This window comes from Botrytis byssoidea, assembly GCF_014898295.1.
Source record: "Botrytis byssoidea strain MUCL 94 chromosome Unknown BBYS_010, whole genome shotgun sequence".
In the NCBI taxonomy this organism is placed as follows: Eukaryota; Fungi; Ascomycota; class Leotiomycetes; order Helotiales; family Sclerotiniaceae; genus Botrytis; species Botrytis byssoidea.
The window spans coordinates 1034563-1048519 of record NW_024065851.1 but is presented as its reverse complement, the minus strand read 5'-3'; the positions used below and the strand labels follow the sequence as shown (position 1 = coordinate 1048519).

The following is a 13957-nucleotide window of genomic DNA, read 5'->3' as shown; positions in this document are numbered from 1 at the left end:
AAATTTCCTGCTATATTCTACACTCACCCAACTGACAATTTGAGAGTGCGGAGATCTAAAGAGGGAAAGAATAGGAAAAAAAAGAGTCATGAGATGAAATGTGATGATATGAATTAATTCGATGACAACAAATTGTCGAATTTACTTGAAAAACGACAGCAACAAGAATAAAAATTGAGGAAAAGTTAATGGTGATAATGCAATATGGAACAAAAAGCACCACGTACTCATCGTTCCCACCAGTCGATGGAGAAGTAACTTCAACTTTCGATAAAAATGAATTTCTAATGTGGCGAACTAGTTTCGAGTATTGGAACGAAGATATTTTGGTATAAGTACCGGAATTGGCATTGTACACTTTCATAAGCTTCAAATTTTCACGTTTTGGAGTATTGCTATAGTTGCAGAGAATCTTCTTCGAGGGGAATTCGTAGACCTGCAGCTTTTTTTCCATCAAAACCAAGTTGAGACGAAAACAGCAGAAACAATAGAAAATCTCCCAGCTTTCTCCCAGCCCTCTACTTGCCATCTACTCTCACATCAGATAATTCAGCCAAACCCAGAAATCCAAACTCCCTCCCTCCCCAAACCCAGAGCTCTAACCCCTAAACTCTAAACCATCCTAATCATCCCCCTCAATCTCACATAGCCAATCCAATCTCCACCACCCGGACTCCTACATACGCTTTCCAACACCTCACAAACCTCTTTCTCCGCTTCATTCCTCTCTTCCCCATCCCCAAGAACATCAAAGAACTGTTTCCCCATCAACTTCACCCAGCCTTCTATTCCCCCCTTGTCTGTCTGCGTAGCTCTGTATTCTCTTTCCAATTTCTCGATCTTCCATTCTCCCTCTCGTTCCCCTTCTCCACCAATATCCGAAGGAGGAGAAGAAGCTGAAGCAAGCGCACTACTCATCCAAACCTCGTCAGGAAAAAACCACGGGTCTGCCTCCCTCGCCCTCTCTAATCCCCCCTCACAGCGACGCCCAACAACACTTAGCAACGCAGTGCGCATCTCTGCTACATTACCCATACCTCCCATTTCGAAGACGAAGATTCCGTTGGGTTTGAGAAGTCTTTTGACTTCTGTGAAGAACTGTATACGGATGGATTCGGGGCGGAGAATCCAGTGGAGTGCGGCGTTGGAGAAAATCTTGGTGTAAGTTTGGGATGGGAGGGTGGAGAGATCTTGGAGAGAAGATGCGTCGAGGACTGGGTTATGTTAGGGAAATGTGCGTTTGGTGTGGGAAAATGCGAGTTAGGATGGATGGGAGGATGGAAGCAAAAATGAGAATGTAAGTAAGTACCTTGAAATGTACAAATTTCCGGAATCTTTTTACCCTCTGCAACAGCAGCCTTTTTGGCAGCAGCAATCATATCTTCCGAGCTGTCAATTCCATGGATACTTCCTGATCCTTTGGAAAGCGCGTGTGCGATCTGAACGGGGATAATTCCATCTCCATAGGCGAACAAGGTTAGTATATTTGTTCTCGTTCTCTCCTGTTTCCTCTCATTTCTCTATTACATTTTCCTCCCACTCCTCTCTCGAGTAAGATAATTCCGAAAGAAACAATAGCCCAATCCAATACATCCGCCTCACACCAACAAATCCTCAAGAGAAAAGAAAAGAAGAAAACACAACAACTAACCACCACACCCAATATCCAACACCACATCATCACTCTGCACATCCAACCAACCCAAAACCTTCCCCGCAAGTTTCGGAACAAAGGAGGCGGAGTTTTGATATGCCTTTTTCATACATGTTAGCTCTAATTTCCGCCCTTCATTCTCCTCCAGTCATTCCAGTCTATGGAAAAAAGTGTATAAAGGAAGAATATCAAGGAGAATTTAATTGAAAAAGAACAAAAGGTACAGAAGAACGACGGGAGAAAATACCGACGCAGACCAGTGATCTTCCTGACCCTTAACTTTCTCCATGATTCCCAATCACAGAAACAATATCCCTAAACTTGAATTTCGGATTCAAGATCGCACCTATTGGATCTAATTTGCAATTGTAACTATAGCTACAACTACAATTGTGGACGTCGTGGCGGTTCAGAGACAAGTCTATTCAAAATGAATTAAGATATCGATATCAAGAAATCCAAGAGCGATACACAACAAGTAATGATCACTTGATAAGATTGAGCTGTCGAAATTTTGAATTGGATGTTGACTTCCTACCTCTTATATATTCTTAGCCCTCCTGTGAGATGGCATCGAATGTAAAGTCGAGGTTCAGATATTCACCTCCGATGTCGGCGCGATGCGAGATAGGGGACAGAAGCGAACGCTCGAAAACCAATCCACCATTGCGTTTTCCTGCTTGTTTTTATGGTGTAAAACACGACAGCTGAGTTGAATCAAGGTTGATTTAATTTGGAAGAAATTCTCAATATATGACAGTTACTCCGATCGCGCTTCGAGTTATCTACCTCTCTTGGGTCGTACAGGCTACGACCATTCACAGCTTTCCAATTTCACACTTATGCTAAAATACTAGGTTTAGAGGATATTCTAGCTATTGATATATTCTATCAACTAAATATCACAACTATGTCAAAACTATGCTCAATATTCAATGACCTGCGTCTCAACTCCGATTTCGCTCTTGAAAAACAATCATCATATGTAAGATTACCTTCCTAATCAATTTCCAAAAGTTCATATTTATCCTCATCCAATAAATCTTCAATCCTATGCATGATAGCGAGAACCTTTTCCTCTTCCAATCTTTGACCCACCACTTGTATAGCTACCGGAAGTCCATGCATTGCATTTGCGTCGTAATGTTTATAAGCACCATATGCGACACCATTTAGAGATTTGAGGGAAAAAGTGGATGGGAGTTGATCGAGTTCTTTATCGACATGGGTAATAGGCATGATACCGGTAGTATAGTCGAGCTGTTTTTATTAGTTGGAAATTTCAAAGGGATCATGCAATGAACTCACCAAGTTGAATAAGAAAGTGTAACCACAACTGCTGACTGCATCTTTCATTCCGTCGTGAGGTACTGCTGGTGTGGCATTTGGTGGAGTAATCATGAAATCAAGTTTCACTTCATCTTCCCACCAAGCATGGAATTTAGCTTTGTAAGCTTCTCTTTTGGCGACGAGCTTCCATTGCTCATAGGCAGATTTTTCATGCCATTCTTTGATTAATCCAGCCCATATATCATCTCTTCTAACGTATTTAACCCAGGCCCAATACATCCATTTGAATGGACTTGGTAATGACATAAGAAAGCTCATTGCTTTTGCTCCGGGATCTTCCCATTCGCCAGTTCTGAAGAATGATTTGAATGTCTTGCAACCATCAGCGTTGAGAAGTTGTGAGCCAAGATAAAGTGCTTCGTATGGAGATGGTGGATTAACATCATAGACTTCGTGGCCATCTTCTTCCAGTACAGCCACTACTTCATCCACAGCTCTCATACAAGCGGGACTTGGATCCACAACTCCATCAGTTCTTAGTACACCAATTCTGAACTTCTTCTTTTCGCTGAAATCCTTCCATGCTTCCTTTCTCCATGGAATAGGGTGAACACTATGATCATACTTCCATGGTTGCATACCAATCATAGACTTTGTGAAATATGAGAGATCTTCCAAAGTCCTTGTCATGGGACTAAACACACTAGGAATACCTTCTTGACCTGGCATACTTGTGCACATACCATTCTTCGGCCATCTTCCAGTTGAGCACCTCAAACTATAGATTCCCGAGAAGTGAGCTGGAACTCGAACTGATCCAGCAACATCTGAACCAATTCCAATTCTTCCACCACCAGCTGCTAATAAAGCAGATTCACCACCTGTAGATCCACCTGGCGAGTATTTGTTGTTATGAGGATTTGTGCATCGTCCCCAAAGATCGTTTGTTGATTCGAAACTTAGTAATGTAATAGGAAGATTTGTCTTGACATATGGAATTGCTCCAGCATCTTTCAATATCCTCACCATGGTTCCATCTTTCTCTACCTTGTTACCAACATTGCTACTGTATCCTACGGTGGTATCGAAACCACCAACTGCAATTGAATCCTTTAAACTTATAGGGATACCTGCTAATGGTCCCTTGAAATTAATACTTCCATCTGTAGCCCAACCTTCGGCAGCATCAATCATAACTTCCGTTACACAATTGGTTTTCTCATGAGCTTTGATTGCAGCTTTTCCGTATGCTCGTAGGATATCAATTGGTTGAATAGCTTGGTTATGAACATCTTTGACTAATTCTTCAATTGGTTTCGATAGAACCTGTCTTTCTGAATTTGTAAATGCTCCGTGATAACTTGTGAGGTTTTGTATTCGTTGAGTTCGTTCTGCTTGTTTGAATTGACTATGGACAGTTAGGTATTGCTATGCTTGGCATTCCCCAGAGCTCCTCTCTCGCACCAAGGTGATTTTGATAGCGATAAGATATGAGAATGGGATGAACACTTACCAATCCCTCCTGTGTTGGAAATAATCAAGTAGGAAAACCATTTTGAATATGAGCAAGCAGAAACTACGCAGATATGTGAGGGTATTTACAATATCAAAGATACAAATGGGAAGAGAAGTCGACGAAGAATGTTGGCTTATAGCTAGACGGGGGACTTTAAAGCCATTGATATCCGGCCTGGAACGGAAGGACCCCTCCCTCCTCCAGATAAGCGGCTGTACATTCCTAATTTGGCCAATTAGCTAGAATCAAACGTATCAAATCAGAAAACAAGCATATTGCGGGGAAAAGTGGTGTAGTGTGGTATAATGTGGTGTAGTGTGGTGTGTCAAATGAAAAATCGACCAAAATCTCCAAACAAATCATATCAGGAGAAGCTACGAGGCTACTCGAATACCTTGGCTATACGAGTAAACGTGCTGCTAATCAGCGTCAACGCCATTTCCGGATCATCTGATTACTTTCTACCCCTCTTTTTAGATATCGTTCAACACTGCCACATACCTAGTTATCTTTCTTATCAAGATGTCTACTCATTCAACTCCTTACTCTTCCATCTCGACACCGGCAACTCTAGTTCACGACGGTGCTATTCACGATTTCGAAGATCCTCGTCACGAATATCAAACCCCACCGGCATCCATTATGTCCAACTCAGAACATCTACTCATATGTACAGCATGCGGTACACAGTTTGATGCCGAAGATCGATCGATTCTTACCAGATGTCGAATATGCGATGATCCACGACAATTTGTACCACCAAGTGGTCAAGCATTCACTACACTTGCGGCTTTGAAAGCTGGGGGCCAATATAAGAATCAATGGAAACAACTCGATAACGATGATCGATTTTGGAATATATGGACCGAACCTAAGTTCGCCATAGGACAACGAGCAGTTCTCATTAAGACACCGCTTGGAAATGTGCTGTGGGACTGTATAACTTATATGGATGATGAGACTGTGGACTGGATTCATGGGTTGGGTGAATTAGCAGCAATTGTGATATCTCATCCGCATTATTATACCACACATTTGGATTGGGCAGAGACATTCGATTGTCCTGTCTACTTGAGCTGGGAAGATAAGAGTTGGTTGAACCGACTTGATAGAATGGGAAAAGCTAGAACATTTATTGAGGGAAAAGAAGAGGAGCTTGAGATACGAGGTGAGAAGACTGGTGTTAAAATGTTGAAGCTCGGTGGTCATTTTCCAGGAAGCTTGGTTTGTCTTGCTCATGAAAGATTATTGGTAGCGGATACTCTGGTAACCACACCAAGTGCATTGGGAGATTGGAGTAAAGGTCCCGGGGGAGGAAAAAATACAAGACCGGATGGAATGAATAGTTATGCTTTCATGTGGAGTATTCCTAACATGATACCCTTAAGTGCGGACGAAGTAGCTGGAATGTGGGAGGTATTGAAACCTCATAGCTTCTCAAGTACACATGGAGCTTTTGTAGGCACGGATGTGGTTGACGGTAGTAATGGAAGCGAGAAAGGGGTCAAACAACGAGTACTCGAAAGTATGCAAATTCAAGTGAGGAGAATGGGTTGGAACAACCATGTCTTCTTAAAAGAGAATCTGGATGAACAGGAAGAAGAGGTTCTATGATACTTATGATAACGATAATGATAATTGATACCCCCATGTTTCAGTATAGGTAGATCCATATTGTCTTATCTAATTTAGCCTGGGAGTTTTGAATGTTTCTGAACAAGCTTAGATTTTAATCAGAAATCGTACTTGGTGTGTATCATATCCTCATATCGCTGCTGTCTACTTTGGTCTTATTTCGAGCGCAGCGAGCAAAGGGGGTTTGGGGGCTTGCCCCCATGAATGGGATTATACTAATCGCATAAAATCAACAATTTGCTGTCCTTTAAAGTATGAGAGACTTGACTACTTGCAGAGCTGATCATAGTATTAAATTTTGTAAGATGGATATTCGATTAGGTAACTTTAGATGACGCTCCGCTGGCCCTCCGGGGGCCACTGCCGTGGAGGCAGACTAATTGCAAGGAAAGAGATATATGTATAAAATCCGATTTGAGTATCCGATCTGAGTAGTCAGTCTGTATAGTTTCTGTATACTCTGACAACTTTCTCATTCTTTACTCTGTAGCGTATAGTATACGGTTAAACTATATGTACTTTTGTATAGTAATAGATATGTTTCTCTACCTGTGTTTGTATATATATGGAAACAAGCATCTAGATTCTCCAATTTGATCTCAGCTCTCTTCCAAATTGTTTCATATAAACACCCAATATGTAAATAAACAAATGGATGTATATAAACTTTTCTTCACCTAAACGATCCTAGTCAAAGCCCCTGAATATCAACCCTTATCCATTGTTATCGCACAATAATCTACAGGGTCCTTCCAGGGCTCAGCCTCTCATTTGATCCCCAATTTTAGTTCCTACAAGCCCCAAGCTTGAATTTCACAGCGTCGTAATCAAATAATTTCCATGGAGAACACAAAATAGTCATTTACACCAGTTTAAGGTATGCACAAAGCAAAATACGAATTCTCTCACAAATACCCAGAGTAGCTATTATATTACACATAAGAGGAGTACTTACCTTAATATAACACAAATTCTGGTCATCATTCCTTGGTAGCGAATCTTAGACAAGGGGATTCGGGTATGGATGGCAGTTGATACTACATAGGTAGGGGAAGCAAACCACGATTGGAAGTTATCAGAATGGCAGCTTTTTCTCATCATTCCCAATATACCCATTCGACGCGCGATCATTTGAGAGAACCTCCGTCGATTTGGAGAAGGTTATTATTGGTTCTGCCGACGGATCTGGCCGTGTCTTTGCAGAGGATGGCAGACCAACAGAATTTCAATGTGGTTGGGGGGAAGACATCGAGAATACCGAGGTTAGTGAGGGGATGGATGAGAGATTGGAGTTGGAGACGAGCTTTTAGTTTACCGCATTTGTTGGTGTGTGTTTGGGTGGTCGTTTTACTGTCTGGAGAGCGCTGGGTTTTCGAGGAAGCTGTGCGAGCTTGTGCGTGGGAGGAATGGGAGAGATGGGTGAGTTTTCTTGAGGAGGGGGCGATATTGTTGAGATGGATTGGACGAGGCTGATGAATATGTTCTATCTGAATAGCCTCCAAATACTACGCCCCATCACTTGATCTTTCTGGCAGACCCTCAATTGACGGATCCGCATTCATACCCTGATAGGCCATGGCCGTTGTCGACTTTCACCGTCTGGCACACGGATAATTATATGAAGAGGTCTTATATACAACTTTCGAAACAATTACATCCAGATACTATATTTTTCTTGGGGGATTTATTCGACGGAGGAAGAGAATGGAAGACCGCGCATGGAAATTCAGAAGATCAAGCATGGGCAAAAGGAAGACGACCAGCAAAAGAGCAAAAGCATTTGGAGAGTTGGGGAAAACGATACGGAGAGGATTTTTGGTTGAAGGAATACGGTCGATTCTCCAGGATCTTTTCGGACAACTGGAATTTAGGAGGAACAGAAGCTGGAGTTGGGCAAAGAGGACGAAAGCTCATTGCAAGTTTACCAGGAAATCATGATTTGGGCTTCGGCGCACAAATTAAGGTTCCTATTCGCGATCGATTTGAGGTTTACTTTGGAGATGTAAACAGAGTGGATGTTATTGCGAATCATACCTTTGTTTCTGTGGATTCAGTATCATTGAGTGCTGGAGCATCAGAACGTCCAGTTAGTGAAACTGCACCTATCACCAAACCAGTCGAGGAATTTCTGAACAATGTTCAAGTCTCCAAACGGAAAGCCGTGGCTAGAGAGTTGGACTTTCAGGCTGGAAAGGAAAGAGCTATACAATATACTCATTCAGTTCAAGATGTTGAATTAGCAGATTACGCACACTTACCAACTCTTGATCCTGGACCAAATGGTGCTGAATTTCCTACTATTCTTCTTACTCATGTACCGCTATATCGAAATCCTGGAACTCCATGCGGTCCTCTCCGAGAACACTGGCCACCAACGCCGCCACCAAAGGGTCAGACTATGCCTGTCATACCCGATCATAGAAATGCCATCAGTGTATCCAAAGGATACCAATACCAAAATGTACTCGGTGACGACGATTCGAAAAAACTAATCTCAAAAATTGGCAATGTAGTTTCTATCTTCTCAGGTGATGATCACGATTATTGCGAATTAGTACATCCAGAAGACAAAAATCACGCCCGAGAAATTACAGTCAAAAGTATGAATTGGGCAATGGGTATTCGCAAACCTGGTTTTCTCATGCTGAGTATGTGGAATCCAGTTGGCGCGGATGGAAAACCTTTACATTCGATTCCCACAGGTCATGGGGCTGAAAACACACATACTTCAACGACGATGGAATCGCATCTTTGTTTATTACCGGACCAAATTGGCATTCTTATAAATTATGGCATTTTGGTAGGGATCTCACTTCTTCTCCTGATCATTCGAGCGATTCTCGTGCCTTTTACAAATCTTACTCCTTTCGCCCCCGATACCAAAGGTTCTTCTTCAGGTCCAGGTAGTCCAATTGATTCGGAATTCTCGCTCTTGCCAACTAGTATTAAAGATCTCAAACGCGAAGATGAAGAGGAAAAAGATCGGAGGAGTGAAGGGAATTCGTCAACTTCGAGTACGGCTACGGTTAATAATCTCGCAACTCGGACTTCTAGAACGAGGACATCGAGTCCGGCGAATGGTTATGGGTTACCAGGACAGGGATACTCGAATGGAGTTCCTTATCAACAGACTCAGCCGTTGATTGAGAAGGCGGGATATTATGGTGGGTTGGAGGGAAGACTTAGGTGGGAAAGTGAGAGGGAATTTGAGATGGAGATGGAAAGGGAGAGGAAGAGGAAAGTGGAGATGGAGAGGAGGAGGAATTATAAACCTTGGAAGATAGTGGTCTGGTGGGGAGGATTTAGAACTACGAAAATGGGGAGAGTACTGAGAGAGATCGGGTGTAGTGTTTGGAGAGTGCTGTGGGTTGTTGGTGCAGTTTTTATGTGGTTTACTTGGTTTGGTTAGGGGCTTAGGTAAATGAGGAGAGCGGAAGAGAAGCTTTAAGTTCTGTTTTTGTCTTGTTTTTGGCAGTTTGGCGGGCGCATTGGTGGTGGTGCATTTGAGGCGTGTTTGCTTACCTACTTGTGTGCTTTATACTTTCTACCATCACCTTTTCTCCTACTTGTAAGTGGAAATGGGCTCAGGCTCAGATCTATTTCTCTTTATAAACATAAAGACAAGCTTCGATTTGGGTTACTTGCTTCGCTAACGGTTGATTGGTTGCATTGGGATATGGTGATCAATGGTGGAATACCCTGATCTGATTCAATCTGGTCTATGGATGGATGGATGGATGCTTTTTATCTTGGTCGAAGGCTGGAACTCAAAAAAACAGGGGTGTTATGAATAGGAAGAGGGAGGGCAGGAAAAGATTGCTTTTACAGCCAGCGTTTGCTTGTTTTGCTGATGGGATAGCTGGTATGTAGCATGGCAATTAGGTAGTTGCTGAAAATGAAAGTCGAAATAAATATATGGTTATAAGGCATGCAAGGAAATTGTTTAAATTGAATGGATGGTTAGTTGTGAAAAGTGATTGATTGGTTGATTATTTACGTCATTTGATGAAACGACAAATATTATAGGATAGAATAGGGGGAATATAGACGAGACGAGACGAGATGAGGTAGATGAGAAAATGGAGATTTGAGTTGATACGCATGCATGGCGTGATACGGCTTTAAGTAGATAGTGATAGTGATGACGTACAGGTATATAGCATGGATGCTCTGTTACAGCGCTTTCTTGATGGAGTTTCGTATATTTTTCGTGGATGAAGTTATGGGTGTATGAGGCTGAAGCTGGTGATAATGGTGATGTGATGTGTAGCGGGGGAAGATTCGTCTCTACTAACTAAGTATTAGGGGGTGTAGTTATTGGAGGAGTTGAGATATCATGGATATGCACATGTGTATTGAGAAGAGTACTTTGAATTATCCATATGCATTCTTGTGAATGCAGATGACTTTGACCTTGGGAGTTGGGCACGATGACTTTGAATCACCAAATACCTAGGTATGCAATCGAAAGCTTCAAGACTGATCACGCGTACCTACGCAAGGTAGTGTTTGTCATAATATCTATAATGGTATCAACATCCTATCTTACAAACCTATCCCCTCAAGACCCATCAACAATCTCGTCCCTCCCCACCGGTGTATTCCCAAAGCTCTCCAGCCCCCTACCGCCACCTCCAACCTTGTCTTTTGCCATCTCGCTAGAAGCATCCACGAGACCCTTCACATCATTCATTTCCAATTCCTTGATACTCGCATCTGCTTTTAGTGCCGCATATCTCTGACCCGCTTGCGTTAGCAATACTTGAACTTCCTGTTCTCTTTTTGCAATCTCTACTTTTTCCTTTTCTCCCTCTTCAATTTTCTTTTTTCGCTTAGATAATTCAAGTTCCATCGTACTCAACGTATTCTGCAACCTCTCCAAACACTCTGACAACACCGGAATCGGCGTGATTCTCGCCGGAACCTGGTTTTCCTCCCTCGCAACAGCCGCATCATCATGTTTATGAAGACCATCCATACCCGCCCTGGTTTGCGCGGCTTCATAAGCGGCTCTTCTTTCCGCTTCTGAATCATCGCTTTCTTCATCCGAGCTACCTTCGGCTTGTTGGATCAGATCTGCCATTTCTTTCTTCCGACGTCGTTTCTCCTCGCGTTCTTGTTTTTTCCCAAGAGAAATTCGTCCATCGTCTACGAACTCTTCAAATCCTTCCATGATTTCTTCATCGTCGCGCACTAATCTTGATTCTGCTTTCTTTTGTCGAGGAAGAAGTGAGGTAATTCTTCCTCCATCTGGTTCATCGTCATCCAACGAGATGAAATCTTTTTCCCTCACCATTCTCGCTCTCCTTTCTTTCTTTTCTCTAATTTCCGCCTCGGTAGGTATGATCGCAGCACTCCCTCCGAGTCCTCCAACTATATCTCCATTCCCATGTAAATCCACAACCATTGCTCCCTCCAGCTCACTCGCATCGAGAAACGGTTCTTCTCCTCCCCCGACCTCCACATCAGCCAATTCTCTCATCGCAGAAGCCTGCGAACTCTTTAATTCTTTCAAGTAATCTTTACTATAACTCGGTCTTCCCATATCTGAATCTCCATCCCCATCCCCATCTTCATCCCTCGTCCTCATCGGCAATGGCAACCTCGTATTAAGCTTCTTTGTATTCCCCTCTGTAACCTTCCTCAAAAAAGGCTTCTTCACCAACGTAAACGATTCATCGTCCTCGAGATTCTCGGCATCGGAGCCAGATATTATATCGCCTACTCCAAAGGAGAGACGAGAAGATGCGGGTCTCTTTTTCTTTTTGAAAGAGGTAGCTTTGATGCTTGGAGGTTTGTTTAAGGAGCTATCGTCGCTGGGGGTATCGGTTTTCGACGTATTGTCTTCATCTTGTGTTAGATCTTCGAATGCGATACTCCGGCGCAAATTCGATTTCTTGAGGGGTTTGCGAACTGCCGACATCTTGTCTCTCTTCAAATCTTAAGTTTCACTTTCCCTAAAACAGGTATATCAATCGGTATCACCTACTGTCTAATCGATAAAAATACTGTCCTCAAGTCGTGATAAACAAAGACGCGTCTTCTGCGATGAAGCTGTCTTCCGCCTTGCCATCCCGATAAATAAAAGTCACCCAAATGCATCTTCTTATCACCACGTGACTTCAACATCAGCCTCACGAAACCTCAATACAGCCACGAAATTTTGGTGTATATCCGTCGCAAGCAGTCAAGCTTCCAATTTTACACCATCTACCCGACGAATTCTACAAAAACATATCGTCAAGATGCCTCAAGCTCAGCCTGAGCTTAAGAAGGTATGTGCGATTTCTGATGTTCCGTATCTCTAGGAGTTGGCGGCAACGCGAGCAGGCAGTAGATTGAAAGCATATGGATCAACTCGAGCTACTGTGCGAGAGTCATGTAATATGGGAGAGTTTAAATTGATAGCTAATACTATGCGACGATGTAGTACCTCGATAAGAGACTATTTGTGCAGTTGAACGGCAGCAGAAAGGTCATTGGTGTATTGAGAGGTTACGATGTAAGTTCCTCTTCTTGCGCGCATCCCAATTTATTCTAGCTAACGCGCAGAAACAGGTCTTCTTAAACATTGTGCTGGACGATGCAGTTGAGGAGAAAGAGGGTGGCGAGAAAGTAAAGATTGGAATGGTTGTATGTTCTTGCACTTCCCGCGGACTCAAGCCCAAACGCTAACATGCCCTTCAGGTTATCCGCGGAAACTCAGTTGTTATGCTCGAGGCATTGGAGAGAATAGGTGGTGGAAGGGAAAACCGCGAACAGCATTAAGTTTATCAGGGAATTCGATTTGTTGGAGAGTTTGAGGATGGAAGATGAATGGGAAGGACATCGAAGAATTATATCTGGACCAGGGCGTTTACAGGTTATATGAAATACAAATTGCATATTGAGGAGCACGGAAGAGGAGATATAACAATCTGTTTGGCAAGATGAACCATTATCTTCTAGAGCTGATGCCCTTTCCAGAGCAACTTTTGCGTCTCATTGATTGGGCGTGCTACGATGTGAAATGCGACTGAAAACAATATCTGCATTTCTTACTTTAACTCCTCCCACTTCCCCTCCTCAAACCCATCCATAAGCATCCCCTCGAACTCTTTCACCCACCCCTTAATACCACCACTCAGAACCGCAACCTCAATATTACTCTTTTTTCCAAACTTCGCTATATCATCAATATAATCCTGCATCCAGCCTGCACATCTTGGTCCCCTCCCAGTTGATGATCCTACATCACATAAGCATCTCATTTCTCAAACCCAGGCACGAACAGTACATGCCACAGTAAAAAATGACCTTGGTCATACCCGCTCTACTACAGAGTTCATACAGCGACTTACGAGTTTGATAAAAACTCTGAGCGGGAAGATTAAGTGAAGTTTTGATGGTTCCGCCCTACACACATATACATCAGAGATATCGAACCTCAACCTTGAACTGAGTTTCGTAGAGGGGGGTTTGGTATCATATATATTCCCGCTCGAGAAAGCTCTCAAAGTGGGTAAAATAGATCTCCAATGTGATATATGAGAAATATACATACAACCCAATCATCTCTTCTAACATCTACCAACAAGAAAGATCTCGGCTCAGATGTGATATCCATATCATCAAGCAACTTCATCACATCATCCGCAGTGAGCTCTGGACATTTTGCTCTGGCTTCGGGGAATGCTTTCCACCACGGAGCTTCTGACTTTGTATCTTTTGTGTCCGTCATGATCGTATTGAGATGAGATGAAAGCTGTGTAAAAAGTTTGAAAAGTTTGAAAAGTTTTATTTGGTGGTGTGTCATGAGTTAGGCAGCTTTTCTTTCATATGTGGCTTGCTAATCGCACGCATTGGCTCAATGTCATTATCAA

At 42.7% G+C, this 13957-nt stretch overlaps 7 protein-coding genes across 7 annotated transcripts; 3 read left to right on the top strand and 4 right to left on the bottom strand.

Annotated features, from left to right (window-relative positions):
- Positions 1–612: 612 nt before the first annotated feature.
- EAE97_005915 (uncharacterized protein) lies at positions 613–1943 on the bottom strand (the record flags this gene model as incomplete). The annotated part of the gene is made up of 4 exons (XM_038876428.1): positions 613–1214; positions 1310–1459; positions 1652–1754; positions 1902–1943. The coding sequence occupies 4 exons, from the start codon at positions 1941–1943 to the stop codon at positions 613–615; spliced, it is 897 nt and encodes a 298-aa protein (XP_038732904.1).
- A 551-nt stretch (positions 1944–2494) lies between these two features.
- Positions 2495–4498, bottom strand: EAE97_005914 (uncharacterized protein; the record flags this gene model as incomplete). The annotated part of the gene is made up of 3 exons (XM_038876427.1): positions 2495–2914; positions 2963–4352; positions 4458–4498. 3 exons carry the CDS (start codon positions 4496–4498, stop codon positions 2654–2656), a joined length of 1692 nt encoding a protein of 563 aa, XP_038732903.1. The 3' UTR covers positions 2495–2653.
- A 484-nt stretch (positions 4499–4982) lies between these two features.
- Positions 4983–6074, top strand: EAE97_005913 (uncharacterized protein; the record flags this gene model as incomplete). The annotated part of the gene is made up of 1 exon (XM_038876426.1): positions 4983–6074. One exon carries the CDS (start codon positions 4983–4985, stop codon positions 6072–6074), a length of 1092 nt encoding a protein of 363 aa, XP_038732902.1.
- A 1101-nt stretch (positions 6075–7175) lies between these two features.
- On the top strand, positions 7176–9504 carry EAE97_005912 (uncharacterized protein; the record flags this gene model as incomplete). The annotated part of the gene is made up of 2 exons (XM_038876425.1): positions 7176–7514; positions 7591–9504. 2 exons carry the CDS (start codon positions 7176–7178, stop codon positions 9502–9504), a joined length of 2253 nt encoding a protein of 750 aa, XP_038732901.1.
- A 1152-nt stretch (positions 9505–10656) lies between these two features.
- Positions 10657–12018, bottom strand: EAE97_005911 (uncharacterized protein; the record flags this gene model as incomplete). The annotated part of the gene is made up of 1 exon (XM_038876424.1): positions 10657–12018. The coding sequence occupies one exon, from the start codon at positions 12016–12018 to the stop codon at positions 10657–10659; it is 1362 nt and encodes a 453-aa protein (XP_038732900.1).
- Positions 12019–12340: 322 nt separating this feature from the next.
- EAE97_005910 (uncharacterized protein) lies at positions 12341–12863 on the top strand (the record flags this gene model as incomplete). The annotated part of the gene is made up of 4 exons (XM_038876423.1): positions 12341–12370; positions 12526–12597; positions 12654–12728; positions 12783–12863. The coding sequence occupies 4 exons, from the start codon at positions 12341–12343 to the stop codon at positions 12861–12863; spliced, it is 258 nt and encodes an 85-aa protein (XP_038732899.1).
- Positions 12864–13132: 269 nt separating this feature from the next.
- EAE97_005909 (uncharacterized protein) lies at positions 13133–13815 on the bottom strand (the record flags this gene model as incomplete). The annotated part of the gene is made up of 3 exons (XM_038876422.1): positions 13133–13323; positions 13376–13490; positions 13639–13815. The coding sequence occupies 3 exons, from the start codon at positions 13813–13815 to the stop codon at positions 13133–13135; spliced, it is 483 nt and encodes a 160-aa protein (XP_038732898.1).
- Positions 13816–13957: the final 142 nt, after the last annotated feature.